General features: G+C 44.4%; 1 protein-coding gene across 1 annotated transcript; it reads right to left on the bottom strand.

Annotated features, from left to right (window-relative positions):
- Window positions 1-10: 10 nt before the first annotated feature.
- LOC306994753 (uncharacterized protein) lies at window positions 11-9,596 on the bottom strand. The gene is made up of 3 exons (XM_079605550.1): window positions 9,530-9,596; window positions 9,322-9,391; window positions 11-3,440 (listed from the first exon to the last, which is right to left on the bottom strand). The coding sequence occupies exons 2-3, from the start codon at window positions 9,330-9,332 to the stop codon at window positions 1,859-1,861; spliced, it is 1,593 nt and encodes a 530-aa protein (XP_079461676.1). The 5' UTR covers window positions 9,333-9,391; window positions 9,530-9,596; the 3' UTR covers window positions 11-1,858.
- Window positions 9,597-20,176: the final 10,580 nt, after the last annotated feature.

Here is a 20,176-nt window from a genome sequence, read left to right as displayed (position 1 = left end):
TGTAGGTGGTCAGTGAGTCCGAGTTTCTGATGTGGATGGGGAGTGAGTTCCAAAGGGTGGGGGCAGCGATAGCGAACGCTCGGTCCCCCAAAGTTCGGTGTGTTGATTTGGTGATGGGTTTGAGAAGGTTTAAGTCGGCAGAGTGGAGGCGTCGGGAGGGACGGTGGTGGTGTAAGAGGTCTGTGATGTATGGAGGGGCCAAGTTATTGAGAGCTTTGTAGGAGATGAGCAGAACTTTGTAATGGATGCGCTGTTTTATAGGGAGCCAGTGAAGCTGTTGAAGGACGGGGGTGATGTGGTCTCTGGAGCGGGTGTGAGTGAGGAGGCGGGCAGCAGAGTTTTGAACACATTGGCGTTTTTGTAAATCAGAGGAAGGGAGACCATATAGGAGGCTATTGCAGTAGTCGAGTCTTGATGTAATAAATGCATGGATGAGAGTTTCAGCAGCATATGTGGAGAGGGTGGGGTGTAGGCGAGCAATGTTACGTAGGTGAAAAAAGGCAGTTTTGGTGATATGACGGATATGGGGCTTAAATGTGAGTGTGTGGTCAAAAATGAAACCAAGATTTCGGATCTGGGGAGAGGTGGTAACTGTATGGTCATCGACAGAGAGAGTGAAGTCTTGGGAGGAGGAGAGGAGTGATTTGGGACCAATGACGATAATTTCCGATTTATTGCAGTTGAGTTTAAGGAAGTTGGCATTCATCCAGGATTTAATTGCAGAGAGCCAGTTTGTGATGGTTAATACTGTGGCAGGAGTGATGGATCTGGTGCTGAGGTATAGTTGTGTGTCGTCTGCGTAACTGTGGAATTTTAGTCAGTGGTTATGAATATTAAGTCCAAGGGGAAGCATATACAGGATAAACAGAAGGGGACCTAGCACTGAGCCTTGAGGGTCTCCCTGATTGACAGGTATGGTGTGAGACGTACAGTTGTTGATGGATATTAATTGAGATCTTTTGGTGAGGTAGGAGGTGAACCAGGAGAGAGCTGAGCCAGAGATGCCAATATGTTGTAGGCGTTGTAGAAGGATTGAGTGGTCAATGGTGTCGAAGGCGGCAGAGAGGTCAAGTAGGAGAAGAATGGAGAGGGAACCAGAGTCAGAGGCGAGCAGGAGGTCACTTGTTACTTTGAGTAGTGCAGTTTCAGTAGAGTGATGAGTGCGGAATCCAGACTGAAATCGTAGAGCTGATTGGAGAGGAGGTGATGTTTTAGTTGAGAGGCGACCGAGCGTTCCAGGATTTTAGACAGGAAAGGTTGGTTGGAGATGGGGCGGAAATTGTTGGGGTTGTCAGGATCCAGGCCAGGTTTTTTAAGTATTGGTGTGATGGCGGCAACTTTGAGGGAAGAGGGAACTGTTCCAGAGGTGAGAGAGGAGTTGATGATGACCATGATGAGTGGGCTGAGACAGGGGAGGCAGAGCTTGACCAGTGCAGATGGAATGGGGTCCAGTGGGCAGGTTGTGAGGTGGATTTTGTTGAAATGGTTAGTGAGATCGGTTTCTGAAATGACTGATGGAGAGGGTGGTGTGAAATGGAAGGAGTGGGATACATTGTATGAATCTTAATTCATTTAAACATTTTTTATATTTTTTCAAATCAAAAGTTGTACTTATAACTTTAGTTGATAAACTAAATTAAAACTAAAATAACTAAACAATTAATAATTGCATTTTAATTTAACACAAAAGTAAACACATCGATGTTCATGAATGTGACATTTTATGTTAAAACTACGATCCAGTTCCCAAAAATATTACAGTTATTATTACAGTTCATAAACTAACATTGTATTGGAGTTGCTTGCCTTTTAAATAAGAACTAGTAGCTTGATACTATGATTAAAATATATATATTTTTTATTTTAAGAACAACAGTTTTGTCAGACCAGCTTTCAGATAACTCAGAGCATCTTTATTTTCTTCTTCAGATTCAGCGGTTCTCCTCATTTCTTCCAGCTCTTTGACCCAGTTTTCTTTCCCAGCCTCCCTCACTCTGGGGATGAAGAAGTCCAGATGCTGAAGAGTGAAGGCCGAGTCTGGCTTTAATGCGATCTGAGACAGATGCTTGATGGTCTTGTAAGCATTGAACAGAAGAATTGACTTTTGGTCCTCAAGCTCCTGCAGATCTTTGTCAAGATCATCCATTACAACTGAAAATCTCTTAGTTTGAGCTTTTTCATATTCCTTTTTGATTTTATCAAAGTCCATCTCAACATTCAAGTTGCTGATGACATATTTCTTGTTTTCTTTGACGTGTTTGCTGTAATGGCACTTCCCTGTGCACACGGTACAGTAGCCGTCTTTCATGACTTCACATTTACTGGGATCAGAAACCCACCAGCAGCCAACCTCATGGCAGTTTTCCTCACAGACGGTGCAGGTCGTCGCCTTCCTGCTCTTCCATGAAGTGCTTTCAATGGGAACCATCTCTTTGACAGTTTTTTTTACTCTAAAGCTAAAGTTTGTACGCATCTCAATCTTTTCCTTGTTTTGTCTCATTGCCTGCTGGATCTCAAGTTTTTCTGACTTTTTTGACTCTTTCTCTTCAACTCGCAGCTGTAAGTTGCAGATAAACGCTTCAAATTGAATGCGCTCTATCAGGACATTTGAAGTCAACTCCAAACTTCTTCTGTTCTTTTCTTCCATAGACAGAAGGAATTGTTTTGTCTCTTCCATGCTGTCCGCCCAGGCGTCTCTTTGAGCACGAACATGACGCTCTCCAGTGTGACGGATGTCAGCCTGCCGGTTGTTGAATAAGAAATGAACAGGCTGGCCGCTGTGGTCTCGTCTGCAGGGGATTCTAGCTTTATTAATGGCACCGAGGACGTTTTTGGGTGGCAGACCATCAGAGTGTGTGATTAGAAACACAATGTTGTTCACAATATCTTTTCCAAACAATGACAGAACTGAACTTATAATGTAATTCTGTCTGTCCGAAAGACGATTCTTAGACGCTTGAATCACAAAACACACAGCGTCAATCTCACGAACTCCATCACTGCTCTGAAACAACATGGATAAATTCTCAGCAACTTCCAGATCTTTTTCCAGTCCTCTAGTGTCTCCGTATCCTGGAGTATCAATGATGGTGAGAGATACAGGACTCTTTATAGGACAGACCTCATACATGGTGATTTCAGAGGTTTGTGATTCTGCTTGGTCTCTGGCTTCTTCTTCTGTGATTTCAAACCACATTTCTTCCTTAAACTTCACCTCCAGTAAGTAGTTGACCATGCTGTTGATGATGGTCGTCTTGCCAGCGCCGGTTTCTCCCACCAGCAGAACAATTTTGTTTGGTTTACTGGTGTCTTTTTTCCCATAAGTCCATTTTCTGACTTTTCCATGATCATCAAGCACTTTTCTCTCTGTGTGAAGACGGTATCGTTTCGGAGGACCTTGATGAATAAGAATTGATCTGCGTGGTTGAAGATTTGGCTGTCTGTAAAATAAGGAGGCAAATGTTTATCAAATTTTTCGCATTGAATGAATTGAACATTACAAATACAGACATTTTCAATATGTTCATACAAATTACTTGACTTGATATAAATGTAAAAACATATTCTTTTAAAAAGTAATTCCTTCCGAATAACTTCCTTTAAAAAACATTCATGTTTATCTCTAGATCAGTCACTTTCTCATTGCATGCTGTCATGTTACTTTGAGAAGAACATAATGGTTGGAGGTCTTATATTAATTAATTTGACCTAAGGCTACGTTTACACGTGGCCGGTTATTTTCATAAACGGACATTTCACCCTCTCCGTTTTCAGAAAAGTGTTCGTTTACACGAACCCGTGTATATGCCGTCAAGAGCATGCCAAACCTATAGGTGGCAGTGTAACGAGAAGCTCAAGCCCACGTTAGCCAATCAGAATCCCAAAATATAGGTCGCACTTTTGACGCAGTGCAAGTTCTGTCACATACTGTGACGTCGCTACCTAAAAGTCTGTTTTTCTCAGTTTACATGAAAACGTGCAAACAGAGTTTTCCAAAATCTCCACTCTGGCCGGAGTTTTTAGAAAGAATCGTTTTCAGAGGAGAATTCTCCGTTTGCGTGTAAACGAGGGGCACAACCGAAGGGAAATGTCTCCGTTTTTCAAATCAACCATGTACGTGTAAACGGGGCCTAAATATACAGCAAAATCCCCAGTGTTAAATGAACACCTATCAGTATATATGTGTCCAACTACAAGGTGTTAAAATAACACAGGAGCAGTGCTAAAGTTAATGAGATAATTAAGTGATTCATTAAGTGATGATTGATCATTAGTGGTGACACCTGATGATAATGAGCAGAATCACAGAAGAAAAGAAAGACAACAAGAACAGAAAAAAAGAGAGACACAAGCGTCTTGTTGGACTTGAAGCGATGCTGCAGAGACGTGAATGTGAATGAATTTAAAGTACCATGAGAACGATTAGAGAGCTCGACAGCTCGAATGCTTTTGAATCATTCTCACGGTACTTTGATGTAGGGGTGTGCAGATCGAGGCTTTGTGAAACAGTTGAAGCAAATCTGTCGTATTGTGTCGAGGCTTCGAAACAACCCGACACCCGTCTCAATGGTGACACCTAGTGGTCAGAACACTTTTCTCTCTGTGCCTAGATTAAATCGTACTGGAGGACCTTGATGAATTAGAGTTGGTCCGCTTGGTGGAAGTCTTGTCTGTCTGTAAAATATGTCAAATGTTTCTCAGAATATTTAGCTTACATTTTAGACTAGTAGTATCCATCAATATAACAACATAATGTAACATACATCTTTAACATGAACATTCTAATGTAAAGAAACAATGTTTTGGGAAACCAATTCAAATACAGATAATATTTTCAAAAAGATAATCGTCTTTACCCCCAGGTCTTTTCATTGCATGCTGTCATAAAGGCAACTCCGGTCCTGGAGGGCCACTGTCCTGCAGAGTTTAGCTTCAGCCCTGATAACAACTCAACTGCCTGTATCTATCTAAGAATCCTGAAAACATTGATTGCCTTGTTCAGGTTTGTTTAATTATGGTTGGAGCTAAACTCTGCAGGACAGTGGCCCTCCAGGACCGAAGTTGCCTATCCCTGCCTAGGTGGATGAGGTGACTGAGCACCATATCCCTGTGTTCGCACATCTGCTCTCTTGACTGCGCCAGAATGAGCCAGTCGTAGAGATAGTTGGGAATGAGAACACCACCCTTGCACCCTCGCACATTGGAGCAATGGCCACCTCCGTGACTTTCGTGAAGACATGAGGCGACAGGGTCAGCCTGAAGTGTAAGACCTTGAACCGATATGCCTGCCCCTTGAACGCAAAGCCAAGAAACAGTCTGTGACAAGGGAGAATAGAGACATGAAAGTGTGCATCCTTCAGGTCGATCGCTGCAAACCAGTCTTGGGGATGGATGCACTTGAAAATGCATTTCTGCTTTAACATCTTGAATGGCCGCATGTGGAGGGACCGATTCAAGACACGCAGGTCCAAGATTGGCTGTAACCCACCGCCTTTCTTGGGTACAATGAAGTAAGGGCTGTAGAAGCTGATTTTCATATTGTTTGGAGGAACTGCTCGATCGCGTCCTTCGCCAGTAGGACTGCGATCTCTGCCCGGTGCAAAGGTTGGGGGACGCCCGGCGAACTGAATTGCATAGCCGAGTCTGATGGTATGGATGAGCCAGCGAAACTAACTGGGAAGTGCTAGCCAGGCTCTCAGGAACCGTGCAAGAGGGACCAACGACACCACAGACGTACCCGGAATGCAGGGACCCGACTCAGACAGCATAGCGGCCCGAAGTGGGGTCTGAGTGTGCAGTGCATTACTATCCTGACCCCACCGATTGACAGGGAATGAGTAAGACAGCAGCAGACCTCCGCTGGCGAAGCAAGAGGGGGCTGAGGGAGGCAAGGCATAACGTCACACACCGCCAACCTCGCTTTCTTGGGACCCAGAGATAGAGAAGCTGCTTTTGCTGATAATTTTGTACTGCTGGCTGAGACGCCAGTGGCGGAAAATAATAATTCAACAAAAGTTCTCTGCCCGGCCCTCCTCCGGGGAAGAGCAGCTATACCATTCTGGGTTGCCCGTCTATTTTTTATTTTTTTGCAGGCAACTTGCGCCCTTGGCAACGAATAGACTGAGGGGTACTCCACCAGTGACTCAGGGAGCACATCGGGACAAGGTTTTGGTTACCTTAGCCTGCTTCTGAACTGCTTAGAACAGCTGGGAACAGTCTACAACAATGTTGCCGAAAGGCCACTTTGTGAGATAGGACCATCGTGCAAGTGAACGTTGGTGATGTCTCGCACCTCTGCAAGGCTTAAGGCTGATTTATACTTCTGTGTCGGACCTACGCCGGAGCCTCTATGCTGTAGGAAACGCGTTGGTTTTCATTTATACTTCTGCGTCGTTGTCCACGTTGACGCGCAATTACACATGCAGAGGGAGCATGTGAAACCCGAGGGAGGGGTTCTAGCAGACCAATCACAGCGCTTGATTCCGCGTAGAATTGACGCGTTGTTACATTTTTGGAGAGGTGCACGTCAGGGTACGCCGGAGGGTACGCGCGCTACACACAGCCTACGGCGTAGGTACGCCGTGAGTTCGACGCAGCTTCTGGACCACTAGGATGGACATCAACGGGCTGAGCCAGAACTGTGACTTCAGTCATGGTCAGTCACTACGCGCAGCTCAACCCCGACTCAGAACTACCTTCCTGCATTATGACTGTTTGGCCTTCCACAGTTTTCAATTTTATAATTATAATATAATTAAATAAAAGTGCTTGATGATCATGGAAAAGTCAGAAAATGGACTTATGGGAAAAAAGACACCAGTAAACCAAACAAAATTTATTTTTTGCAGGGTAGCCATCACATGAAGGGAAGAGGCGGTCAACTGTAAGATTTCCCTTAAGAAAACTCTGTTCTCGTCTGGCCCTCTTCTCGGTGGAAGAGGGACATGCCTCGGTAAATAGGCAGGCGATTCAGGTCCCACTTGTGCTGAGGCAGAGCACAGACTAGAATCATGGGATTCAGATTTCAGAGGGAGCTTGTCGAGGAGTTTGAGAGAGATGTTAATCTCTCACGCACCTCAGAGGCTCGCGAGATTGAGCTGCCAGATGAGGATGTGTTGTCACTAACATCCTCTGATCTGGCAGCGAGTGCTCTGCTGGCAGCCCAAGAAAGCAGGAGAAGGCTATTAAGGGTGAAGTGGATATACAACGCGAACCCTCACAGCCACCCTGCCCCGCGTACGTTGACTTTGAGCGTTATGGAACGCGCTTCATCTTTAGGGTTTCTTTCTTTCCGGCCATAGCGCTCCAGCTTTTTTTCAAGTTAAATGACAATGTGGAAGTACTCCTGCATGACATGGCAAGCAGATTTATTGTGCCAAAGGCATTGAGAGAACTGAAATTCACTGTCCAGATGAAGACATTTTTGTTGGATTCTTGATGAGGAAGCACTCTCCACTCACAAGACGAAGCAATTATTCAAAGATGCCAGGGCATTCCATGTAAGAAGCTTTCAAAAAGAAAAGGAAAAGTTCCCAATGAGAGACCAAATCTTGACAAATCTGTCAGTGGTCAATCCAGAGAACCAAGATGATGTGAAACCAGAGCAAATTTTGACTTTGGCAAAGAGATATCCAAATGTGAGGAAGGCAGATGCTAGAAAACAACTCCATTTAGAAATCCTGGATTATGTCTCAACTAACCTTGAAGCACTGGTGCCAAATTACAATAATTTACCAGTCGATGAGTTCTGGGGGAAGCTGTCCAAAGTAAGATCTGTGAGCTCAGGGCAGTGGAGATTCAGGGGGATCTGTCAGCCGATGAAGGTGCTATTGGTGCTGCCAAATTCTAACTATGATGTGGAAAGGGCATTCAGCATTGTGCGTCACATCAAGACAGAATTTAGGAGTCAGATGTCTCAGAAACACTTGTGAATCTGATGTCTTTCAAGATAAACAAATTCATTGACACAGAGTGCTATGAGGTTGAGGTTTCTGGGAAGTTTGCTAAAATCTGCGAAGCAAGCAGCAACAAAGTACAACAAAAGCTTGCAACAAAAGTAAAAGATATATGATGTAGGCCTATAGGCTACATTTGGCGTGTATTTAAATAGTTTTTTTATTCATTCATTGTTCTATTATATTCAGGTGTATTTCGGCATACAAGTAAAGTCATGTTCTGTGGTGAAATGTCATATCCATAGCTTCAGGATACCTCCCTGAAATAACTTTTTGCAGGTTGGGATGTCTGAAAGTGGATCTACAAGAAATTGAATCAGAGTCTGTCACTCGTGGCTTTTCCATTTTGGCTTTATTTTTGCTGAATAAATAATGACACGGTGTGATGTGTTATGTGTTGTTGTTCATCTAAGGTTTTATTTTCTAATCCTTTTTATCCAAACCTTTTTTAAGACCTGCCAAGGACCAGATTCTTTTTTTAATTATGTCCTGATGCGGAAAACCACGGAATTTAATAAGGTGTCCTTACTTTTTCCACATGACTGTATATCGTTATCGTGTAATATCATTTATCAATCGTTAAATAAGATTTTGGCCCACCCCTAAAACTTTTAAAAGCGGTTGGATGCCAAAGCAGTTTTATATCAGTTAAGCCCAAAACCTACTTCAGTTTTGATGTGAATGCTTAATGTATGTGAAAACTGCATGTGATTTACATTTGTTTATTAGCATTGCTCAGGCTCAGGTGTACTTCATTTTTTGAGTCCCAGGCTATTCAGTTAATTACATTTTAATTGATAGTCTGTCTACTCTATTCTAAATGTCTGGAAGGTTTTCATTAAACACAGGTAGTTCCAATCAGTTAAATCACACACATGTAATATGCACAAACATAACATTGTCAACACTGCCCTGCCTCTTCAATTGATAAAATAGCTTCACTACTGATTTAGTCTCACCGATTCACTAGATGTTGCGTAGACGCATGTAATTCACACACACACATCTCTCTTGATAATTAATTCAAATAAATGTAATCTTACTGCACTACTTTATCTCTGTCTGATTTAAAACGGCAGAATGCTAGATCTAACACACCGTATCTGACGAAAATAACCGTAATTTTTACCCTGCTGCTGCAAACATTAATAACAGCTTTATCATGTTAGTGCTGGCAAATGATCGTGGTATAAGTGGGATAATCCAAAGATAATGTGCATTATTACATGATTTTAATGTACAATGCAGCGGCAAAAATCTGGTTTTGCTTCCATGTTGTGCATTAAAATCTAGTGGTGCACCTAGCAGTGGATTACCCTTTACAGTACATACTCATCCTGTATAAAGTACATCAATTTCAACTCACCCGGAACTCATGGTAATCGCTGGACTGAATGTGTCGACCTCACAGATGACCTTCACTGTCACTCTCCAGTCTGCTTACAGCAAAACAATTCATTACTTTACAGGTAAAACACTGCATTTAAAAAACCCACTATTACATTTAATTGCATATTAAACACTGAGAGATATCTTGCTATTAAATGTAAAAATAAATGAACATCTTTACACACCAGCCTTTGAGTCGAGTGTCTGGTTGAACGAAAAGCTTTGACGTACTGATCTAACAAGCCTAACTGGCTGAAGTCCCTCCCTTCAGTGTACTTCTTTTATTGCTTCTTTTGGAAGGTGTATAGGTGACAGGAGTACAACATTATGATATAACAAGGGTTACATGTTCTTACAGTTGATAATGATCAATACAGTACAGGACAAAACTCAAAGGGGTTATCTATTCACTTTGAGACTTTACTGTAATATGTGTTCCAGAACTCTTCCCAAGGAGACAACCCCTCCTCTCTGACGTCGTTTACTCGGTTAAACATAGATTCATAAGATGCAATTTCTACCATTGCACTGGCCCACTCTTTCAATTCTGGGGCTTTCATTGCCGCACTAGCCAGTGGCGTAAGTCGGCGCCATAACCTGGGGGCGGCCGCCACAAAGCAGACTCATTGGGTGAGGGATGCTATCGGCCCAGCCTATGAGGCGCGCAGTCAAGCTTTGCCACTAGGTGTTAGCGCTTAGGGCTACCAGCGGGGTCGCTTCCTCCAGGGCTTTAGCAAGAAGCCGCCCCATTACAGCAAGTATGTGATGCGGCAGCCGGGTCCTCTCTGCACACATTTATTCGATTTTATAATTTGGATGTTCATGTTACTCCGGTCTCACATGTCCTTGAGTCGACATCTACAGCTCATGTCTGAGGCCCTTCTCGTGTTTGTGCGCACACACTACACAACCTTGAGGTGTCCAGAAACTTCCAGTGTGGTCGGTATTCTCATTCCCATAGCACTCTTCGCGCAGCATTGAATGGCTTTTGAAAGGGAACGTCTCAGGTTACTTAATTGCAACCCTGTTCCCTAAAAAAGCCTTGAAACAAACTTCAATCAAAAAATTATGAGACCGTAAACTTAAAGTTGAGTCATCTTCATTTATATAATCAAAAAAATATGGCGAAAATCTATGGACAGTATATTTAGATTTCCTAGGTAATGAAAGCTTATATCCTGAAATCCCTCTGAACATATTTTTTCATCTTGTGTGTAATCAAAATGAAAAAATAATTTTGCACCTGGCTTTATCATATGTTCAGATCTATCTACCGAAAATATATGCAACATTGTGCATATTTAATGAGATAATGCCTAATTTGCATAATTAAACATACAAATTTCAAAAACTTGTAATACATTTTTTTTATGAACTTGTGTAAGTAATCAACTGAGGAAGTTTCATGGTGATATTTATTATTTTAAAATTGTACCCTATTCACCTGTAGTGTCTCGCCTTAAAGTTGAGTCATCTTCATTTATATAGCGCTTTTAACAATGTAGACTGTACAACCAACCGACTGCCGCTGAGAGTAAACCATTATAGCAAATAATACATTTTTTGCATAAATATTTATTTTGTTCTTATTCACAATTATTTTAACTCATTCCCTCAACTTCTGAACCACATTGCCGTAATAATAGAGAACAAGTTCCGAAATGTTTTTAAGTCTGTCACACACCATCTGCTAATTTTATCTTCTAAGGTATGTTACTGGTTTTCACCCCGAGCAGTCCTGCAATTAAAAACACCTCACCCCACACAAACATGCACACACGCACAAAAACAAACACACACACACACACACACACACACACACACACACACACACACACACACACACACTAAAAATATATATACAAAACTTGTAATTGCAATTAATCAGAATATATATATATTTTTTTTCTATGTTTTGATTCTCTACTGTAACATGAATTTGCATTTTCCTTTTTGAAATCTAATTTTCTGCAGGTTAGAAACAGCTCTACATTTCTTTGAATAAGAGAAGTTCTTGTATGTCACAGTGTTCTGTAGGGGACATTGGTGTATCTGATAGCAGCATGATAATGAATAGGGGTCTGTTTCATGTTCAACATTGATTAAAATATAAGTAAAAAAAGGGTCAAGACATGTATCTGACAAAACTGACAACATTTTTCAGATCAGATTACCTAGAACAGAGTAATGATGAAACTGGATTGGTAAAAACAGTTATATAAACGAAAACTTGTTGAAAAACTGTTGACGTTGCTTTCTGCATAACAAACTTAAGAGATTAAACTGTCTGAGCTGTCTGTGTTTCAAATGATTTTCAAGTTGGATACATGGAAGGAAAACTGAACAATTCAGTTTTAGTCTATGGCCGTGGAAAACTGTAAAATACAACCCATGCTTACAAAGCATGCAAACTGATTGCCTTAAGAAACTAAGTAAAAAAAAAAAGAAAAAAAAGAAAACGTTTTAGTTTCAACAACTCATTATTTTGAAGTTAGATACACTGATGAGCCTAAACATAATCACCATTCACAAGTAAAGTGAATATTACTGATCATCTCCTGACAAAGACACATATCAAGGTCTGGGTAGATTAGATGGAAAGCAAACAGTCGGTTCTCATGTCGGTTCTCAAATGGCACTCAAACTAATCAATTAATTTTAACTTGGGTTTTCTGAGTGAAAAAGGCGTAGTATGTCAATAGTACAGATTACTAGATTTTTATAACCACTGTTGGATTTTACAGTGTGGGTCAGAGTATCTCTGAAACCGCAAGGCTTGTGTGTTGCTCTGTCAGCAGTGGTGAGAATTTTCCATCCGAGGAAGGATGATTGTCAGATCCGGAGCTTGGAGCAGTGGAAGAAAGACAACTGGTCTGATGAGTCCTGTTTATTTCTACATCACGTGGATGCCTGTGGATATGTGCGCTCTTTACCTGGGGAAGTGATGGCACCAGTATCACTGTTTGAAGCAGGAATTGTGAAGCTCTGGACAACGTTCTGCTGGAAACCATGGGTCTGGCCATTCATGTGGATGTAAATTGAACACATGCTACTTACCTAAACACTGTTGCAGACCAGGTACACATGTAGAACAACTTCGGCTCTCGTGGGCAAAGCTTATCAAGCTGCAGGAGCCACTAAGCAAATGGCCCGTGCCATCGGCCGTTCAATATCTGCATTAGTGAGCACGGAGAGGCATCTGAGGCTCAACCTCACAGGGATAAAGGACAAAGGCCGCGTTTTTCTCCTTGATGCCCCAATTTTGCCTTCTGACGTGTTTGGTGACTTGTGTATACTGTCATCACCAGGATCAGGGAGGTGAAAAAGCATGAGGAAGCTTTTGTTCAGTTCCTTCCTCGCCGCACTCAAGGGGACCAGCTCGCCGCTCTCAATAACCTCCGAAGGCCAAACCTCAGGACTATCATCAGGAAAAAGAAGAAGTGCTGATGGTCTGCAATCCCCCACAGGAAGGGGCGCGTAATACATCTGCCCACCCCTTCCCGTTACCCTCACCAAACCTCTCCATCCCCGCCGCCTCTGGCTTCGGGGGGCAGCGGTTTCCTGCGAAATGTTCGATGTTTCGTTGCTTTCTGCTATCATTCAGGACACAGGACATCTAACATCCAACAGGAAGTGTTAAAACAACATACCCATGTCATTTCACCCACATAATCAACATTTAATAACTCTTAAATAACTCTTAATAACCTTCTCAAATCACACCAGTGCTGGTCTTATTAATATCTGTTTATGTGAACAACATCCAGGTCCTTAAAATTGGCTTATATACTTGGCTTGGCTCATATAATATTATGTATTTACCATATTGCAAATGTATTCCAAAAGTCAGTAGTGTGATTAACAAATTTCGTGACTGATCTAGAGAGACATTTTCTACAGTAACTTTTACCTCAGATTTCAACATATCCTCATTCAAATCATCATTCAGTCAATCCTCCAGAACAGACATGATGTTCTCATTGTCAATGAACTATTCTAATAAATATGTTGCTAGTTCTGATGAGCTGAAAGACTGGTTTCACTTTATTTGGATGGTCCCTTTAACACATTCTGTTGTGTATAAGTAACATTGCCCCTTCATGTCTAACTCTCATTAGAGTGTTAGTAGAGCATTAGTAGACTGGTAGGGTTAGGGTTAGAATAAGTTGGCATGTAGTTGCAAAGTTACTTATAGTCAGTTGAGTGTCTGTTGGAGGAGCATCACAATAAAGAGTTTGCAGATATTAAGCAGACAGTCTACTAATACTCTACTAATACTCTACTAATACTCTAATGAGAGTTAGTTGACATGTAGTTGCACAGTTACTTATAGTTCTAAAGGGACCATCAAAATAAAGTGTTACCGAAATACTTTTTGTTCAGACAGAACAATCTTTGGCTTGCAATCTTTGCACATGGTTTGACAGAAGTACAGTGTACATTTTATTGACCTTTTAAATATTGTTTATGCCACATATCAGTCATAATACATTGTATTGTTTTCTTTGAGAAATTATTATTTTTATCATTTAAAATAATATATATTTATATTTAAGTTTTATTAAGTTATTTCTGGCACTTGCACTCCAATACCTTTCTCTCTTAGTATGTTCTTGTTTATGGCTGCTTGTCACTCATCAGGACAGACGTGAAGTCTCTTATGACAGATTTCATCCTCCTGTTATTTCTCCATAGTGGTGTCTGTCTCATCACTGTCCTTTATTAGGCTACTTATCTCTTGATAATCATATATTCATTGTTTTGTTAAACATTAGTACACTAATTCAAGAAAAGTTTAACATAATGTTGTTTAACATAAATGTCAGATATTATTTAATGTAGCAACATTACGTTCCTTCCATCACCTTCACAGCAGAGCATTTCTGTCATGACAGAACAGACGCGGAAGCAAAAGCAAGTACTCAGGTTTTATTGAACAGTGATACTCAATGACAGACGGGGACAGTACAAGCTGATGGTGAAGGTGACGCAGGGACTTCGATGGTCAGTGATCCGTGATGACGTGAAGTGCAGGTGATGGTGAAGACAACGAACTCCAGAGTTGAACATGAAGACAGGAACCGGACAGGACGACTCGAACACCAGGAACACCAAACACGAACGACATCAAACAACGATCTGACAAGGATGATACAACAGCGGTGAGTATATATAGTGTGGTGATAGCTTGCAGCTGGTGATGAGAAACGATGATCAGCTGGAGCGGATCAAGTGATGTCATACATTCACGCCCACCACCCACATGCGCTCGCACCACAACATAAACACAAGACTAGCTGGAACAGAGAATGCGTCTACCGTGACAGTACCCCTCCTCCTAAGAACGCCTCCTGGCGTTCTCAGAGTCCTTTACCTGCCGATTGAAGTCATCGATAAGGGAATGATCCATTATGTCTCGAGCAGGAACCCAACTTCTCTCCTCCGGACCGTAACCTTCCCAGTCCACCAAGTACTGAAATCCGCGTCCCCTCCGCCTAGAGTCCAGAATACGATTAACCGAATAAGTGGTCTCCCCATCTACGAGTCGCGGTGGGGGAGGAACCGGGACAGGCGGATTAATGTGAGAATGAAACACAGGTTTAATTTTAGACACATGAAAGGCGGAATGAACCCTCCTGTACGCGGGAGGTAATTTGAGGCGGACTGCCACTGGACTAATGATCTTAGTGACAGGAAACGGGCCAATGAATTTGGGTGCAAGTTTATTCGAGACGGAGCGCAAAGGAATGTTCTTGGTAGAAAGCCACACTTTTTGACCCACGACGTATATCGGAGGCTTAGACCGGTGGCGATCGGCCCTAGCCTTGGTGCGCGCCCCCACCTGGAGTAGAGTCTCACGGACTCTAGTCCATGTGCGGTGACACCTCTGGACGAAGGCGTGAGCAGAGGGGACCGCAACCTCGGATTCCAGACTGGGAAAAATAGGTGGCTGGTAACCTACGCTACACTCAAACGGAGACAGGCCCGTGGCCGACACTGGTAACGTGTTGTGTGCGTACTCCACCATGGAGAGTTGTTGGCTCCAAGAGGAAGGATTCTTAGATACCAAACATCGCAACACCCTTTCCAAATCTTGGTTGGCTCTCTCGGTCTGACCATTGCTCTGGGGGTGAAACCCAGACGAAAGACTAACCGTCGCCCCCAGAAGTTTACAAAACTCTTGCCAAAATTTGGACACAAACTGGGGTCCCCTGTCAGAAACCACGTCCGTCGGGAGGCCATGAAGCCGAAAGACGTGATCTATGACCGCAACCGCCGTCTCCTTAGCTGAGGGTAATTTGGGTAAGGGAATAAAATGGGCTGCCTTCGAGAACCGGTCCACCACAGTCAAAACGACCGTGTTCCCTTGGGAGGGTGGGAGGGCGGTAACAAAATCTAGAGCGATGTGGGACCAGGGTCTCGAAGGAACCGGCAGCGGCTGGAGTAACCCATCAGGAGGTCGATTGGAAGTCTTACCAGTGGCACAAACCGAGCAAGCCAAAACAAAATCATGGATGTCGCGAGCCATGCGGGGCCACCAGAACCGTTGCTTGACTAAAAAACTAGTACGATTAACCCCTGGATGGCAAGCCACGTTGGAACTAGAACCCCACTGGATGACGTCAGACCGTAATCCCTCCGGCACAAATAATCGATTCGGTGGACAGCCGGGCGGAGGCGTTACCCCTTCTAGAGCCTTAACGACCCTCGATTCGACCTCCCATGTGAGTGTTGAAACGAATAGCGTCTCGGGCAAAATACACTCGGGAGTAACCGGGCGCTCGGAAAAATCAAAGATGCGAGATAGGGCGTCGGGCTTAATGTTCTTAGAACCCGGACGGTAGGACAAGGAAAAATCGAAACGACCGAAAAAAAGAGCCCACCGAGCCTGCCTGGAGTTCAACCTTTTCGCAGTTCTGATGTATTCTAAATTCTTGTGGTCCGTCCAGACGATAAAAGGTACCCCCGACCCTTCTAACCAGTGGCGCCATTCCTCCAAAGCTAACTTAACTGCCAACAACTCTCTGTTACCAATGTTGTAGTTACGCTCAGCCGGAGACAACCGATGAGAAAAAAACGCGCAAGGGTGCATCTTGTCGTCTGAAGAGGAACGTTGGGACAGCACTGCTCCTACTCCCACCTCTGACGCGTCGACCTCCACCACGAACTGACGTGAGGAATCAGGGGCTACGAGGATGGGGGCTGAAACGAAGCGGCCTTTGAATTTGTTAAACACAGCCTCGGCTGTGTCCGACCACCTGAACGCCGTTCTGGGGGAGGTCAAGGCAGTCAGAGGTGCGACTAGTTGGCTGAAATTGCGAATAAAACGCCGGTAGAAATTGGCAAACCCCAGGAACCTCTGCAGGGCCTTGCGGGAATCCGGGGTTGGCCAATCTACCACAGCCTTGATCTTCTCAGGGTCCATCCGCATCCCTTCAGACGAGACGATGTATCCTAAAAAAGGGACAGACTGTGCATGAAAATCGCATTTCTCCGCCTTGACAAAAAGCCCATTCTCTAGCAACCTCAGAAGCACTCGCCGAACGTGCTGCACATGTTCCTGGAGAGAAGATGAAAATATCAATATGTCGTCCAGGTAGACATATATGAACTGGTCGATCATATCTCGCAGCACGTCATTGACCAGTGCCTGGAAAACTGCGGGGGAGTTGGACAGCCCGAAAGGCATAACCAAATATTCAAAGTGCCCCCTGGGGGTGTTAAAGGCAGTTTTCCACTCATCCCCCTCCCTAATGCGAACCAAATGATAAGCGTTACGTAAATCCAATTTTGTGAAGACGGATGCTCCCTGCAACCTCTCAAAGGCGGAAGACATCAGCGGCAAAGGATAAGTATTCTTTACCGTGATGTTGTTCAGCCCTCGGTAATCAATGCAAGGTCGCAGAGACCCATCCTTCTTCCCCACAAAAAAGAACCCCGCCCCCGCTGGAGAAGAGGAAGGGCGAATGAACTTGGTTGCTAGAGAATCAGAAATATATTTCTCCATAGCCTCTCTTTCAGGAACCGAAAGTGAATATAACTTGCCTTTAGGCGGAGACTTACCTGGCAGTAAATCTATAGCACAGTCATAGGGACGATGCGGAGGGAGAGAAGCAGCTCGAGACTTACTGAACACTTCCTTCAGGTCCAGGTACTCCGCGGGCACGTTAGACAGATCCCCTGTTTCCTCCTGAAAAACAGAAACAGGTACAGACGAACAAGCAGACATCAGACAGGACTTATGACACTCCTTGCTCCACTCCAGCACGGCCTTATGCTGCCAGTCCACGCGGGGGTTATGTCTGAGGAGCCAGGGATGTCCAAGGACGACGGGTGCAAGGGGGGAATCCATGATATAAAATGAAATGGTCTCTGAGTGATTGCCGGCAGTGATCAGGGTGATGTCTTCGGTGGAGTGGGAAATGGTGGGAAGGTCTTGTCCATTTAGGGCATGAACGGCAATCTTGTGTGTGAGGGGTCGGAGGGGAATTTGAAATTTCAGTGCAAAGCCGTGGTCCATAAAATTACCTTCCGCTCCCGAATCCAAAAGTGCGTGACAGTCGTGCTGGTGAACTGACCATCTAAGTCTTACCGGAAGGAGCGTGGAGGTAGATGTCGTCGTGGATGAGGTCTTAGCGGAGATCCCACCCGATAGTAGCCTCGAGTTTACTATCGGGCTGAGCCTTTTACTGGACAATTGTACGCAAAATGACCAGTCCCTCCACAATACAAGCAAAGGCCCTGGGACCTCCGCCTCTCCTTCTCCTCCCGGGAAAGCCGAGCTCGACCCACCTGCATGGGCTCGGGATCGTAGGTGGGGCTGACCACGTCCCTGCCACTGGATCTGGGCTCGTAGGATGCTCCGAAGGGACGGGTGGGCAGAACCCGACGCTCTACCCGAGACAGCCGGGCGTCCACCCGCAGCGCCAGGTCGATGAGGCCAGTGAGGGTCTTGGGCAGATCCAGGGCGTAGATCTCCCTCTGGACGCGGTCAGCCAACCCATGCAGGAACAAGTCCCACTGCGCCTCCTCGTTCCATCCGCACTCCGCCGCCAAGGTCCGGAATTCGATGGAATAATCCGATACGGTCTTCTCCTCCTGGCGAAGCTCGGCCAAAGCCCTGGCCGCCTCTCTTCCTGATGCTGCCCGGTCGAAGACGGTTCTCATCTCGGCGGCGAGGGTCTGGAACGAGGCACAGCATGGGTCCTGGTTCTCCCACACTGCCGTTCCCCAGAGCGCCGCCCTCCCGGTCAACAGCGTCAATACAAATGCCACCTTGGACTGCTCGGCACTGAACGTGTGTGGTTGTAATGCAAAGTGCATCGAGCAGCGGTTCAAAAATGCACGGCAGAAAGCCGGCTCACCAGAATACGCCTCCGGGACCGGGAGGCGGGGCTCCGCTCGATGAGAGTCCGCTGGAGGTGGTGGGGGAACGGCTGGTGTGGGCGGCGCAGCGGGAGCTTGTAAGCGTTGGATCTGCTGGGTGAGCTCGGACACCTGCGTCACCAAGGCTTGCACTGCACGACCCGTGTCGCCGATCTCCCTTTGCTGGTTATCCATCCGATGAACGGTGTGATGGATAAATTCCTCCAGAGTCCCCGATGAAACACTCGCTGCTTCCATTTGACGGTCAGATCGTTCTGTCATGACAGAACAGACGCGGAAGCAAAAGCAAGTACTCAGGTTTTATTGAACAGTGATACTCAATGACAGACGGGGACAGTACAAGCTGATGGTGAAGGTGACGCAGGGACTTCGATGGTCAGTGATCCGTGATGACGTGAAGTGCAGGTGATGGTGAAGACAACGAACTCCAGAGTTGAACATGAAGACAGGAACCGGACAGGACGACTCGAACACCAGGAACACCAAACACGAACGACATCAAACAACGATCTGACAAGGATGATACAACAGCGGTGAGTATATATAGTGTGGTGATAGCTTGCAGCTGGTGATGAGAAACGATGATCAGCTGGAGCGGATCAAGTGATGTCATACATTCACGCCCACCACCCACATGCGCTCGCACCACAACATAAACACAAGACTAGAAGGAACAGAGAATGCGTCTACCGTGACAATTTCACTGTATAATGATGCTTTAAAGTGTTTTTTAAAGTGTGTTATGACCAAATATCTAAAGGTGCCTCAAATATCCTGCCGGATACTCAAGTAACTTCAAAATGTAATTTAAGTGCCTCGAAGCTTTTTCTCCTATAGTCGGGTTACTGGGGGAGCTTTGACAATCTTTGCGGTTCTTGCTGGAACTTATGGGATCCTTTAAGCTCTTTGTATTCAGTTCAGAGGTTGTGGAGTCACCTTTTCATTACCATGAGACATCGAAGTGCTTTGGGGTTACAATAATAAGATTATTATTATTGTAACAATATACAACAATAGTTCCTTGTTGGACTGGGGACCGAAAAGAATAATGAGAGTGGCTATATAAAGTCATAAACTTTATCATTTGTAAATACTGTATAAAGTTCGCCCTTTGTGTAGACCACTTATAAGTTACTTGCAGTGTGTCTATTCTGTTTTTTAAGGATAATTCTGTCATCATTTACTCACCCTTAAGTTCTTCCAAAGTTGTATACATTTATTTGTGGCCATGAGCATTACAGCTCACTGTTTTCACAGCATTACACTGTGTGTGTGTGTGTGTGTGTGTGTGTGTGTGTGTGTGTCTCGGTTTGGTGGGCGTTCCTGGGTTTATACTCATTACAGCTCACTGTTTTCACAGCATTACACTGTGTGTGTGTGTGTGTGTGTGTTGGTTTGGTGGGCGTTCCTGAGTTTATACTCATTACAGCTCACTGTTTTCACAG

This window comes from Phoxinus phoxinus (genome assembly GCF_949152265.1).
Source record: "Phoxinus phoxinus genome assembly, chromosome: 2".
In the NCBI taxonomy this organism is placed as follows: Eukaryota; Metazoa; Chordata; class Actinopteri; order Cypriniformes; family Leuciscidae; genus Phoxinus; species Phoxinus phoxinus.
This window is presented reverse-complemented; position numbering and strand designations above follow the sequence as displayed.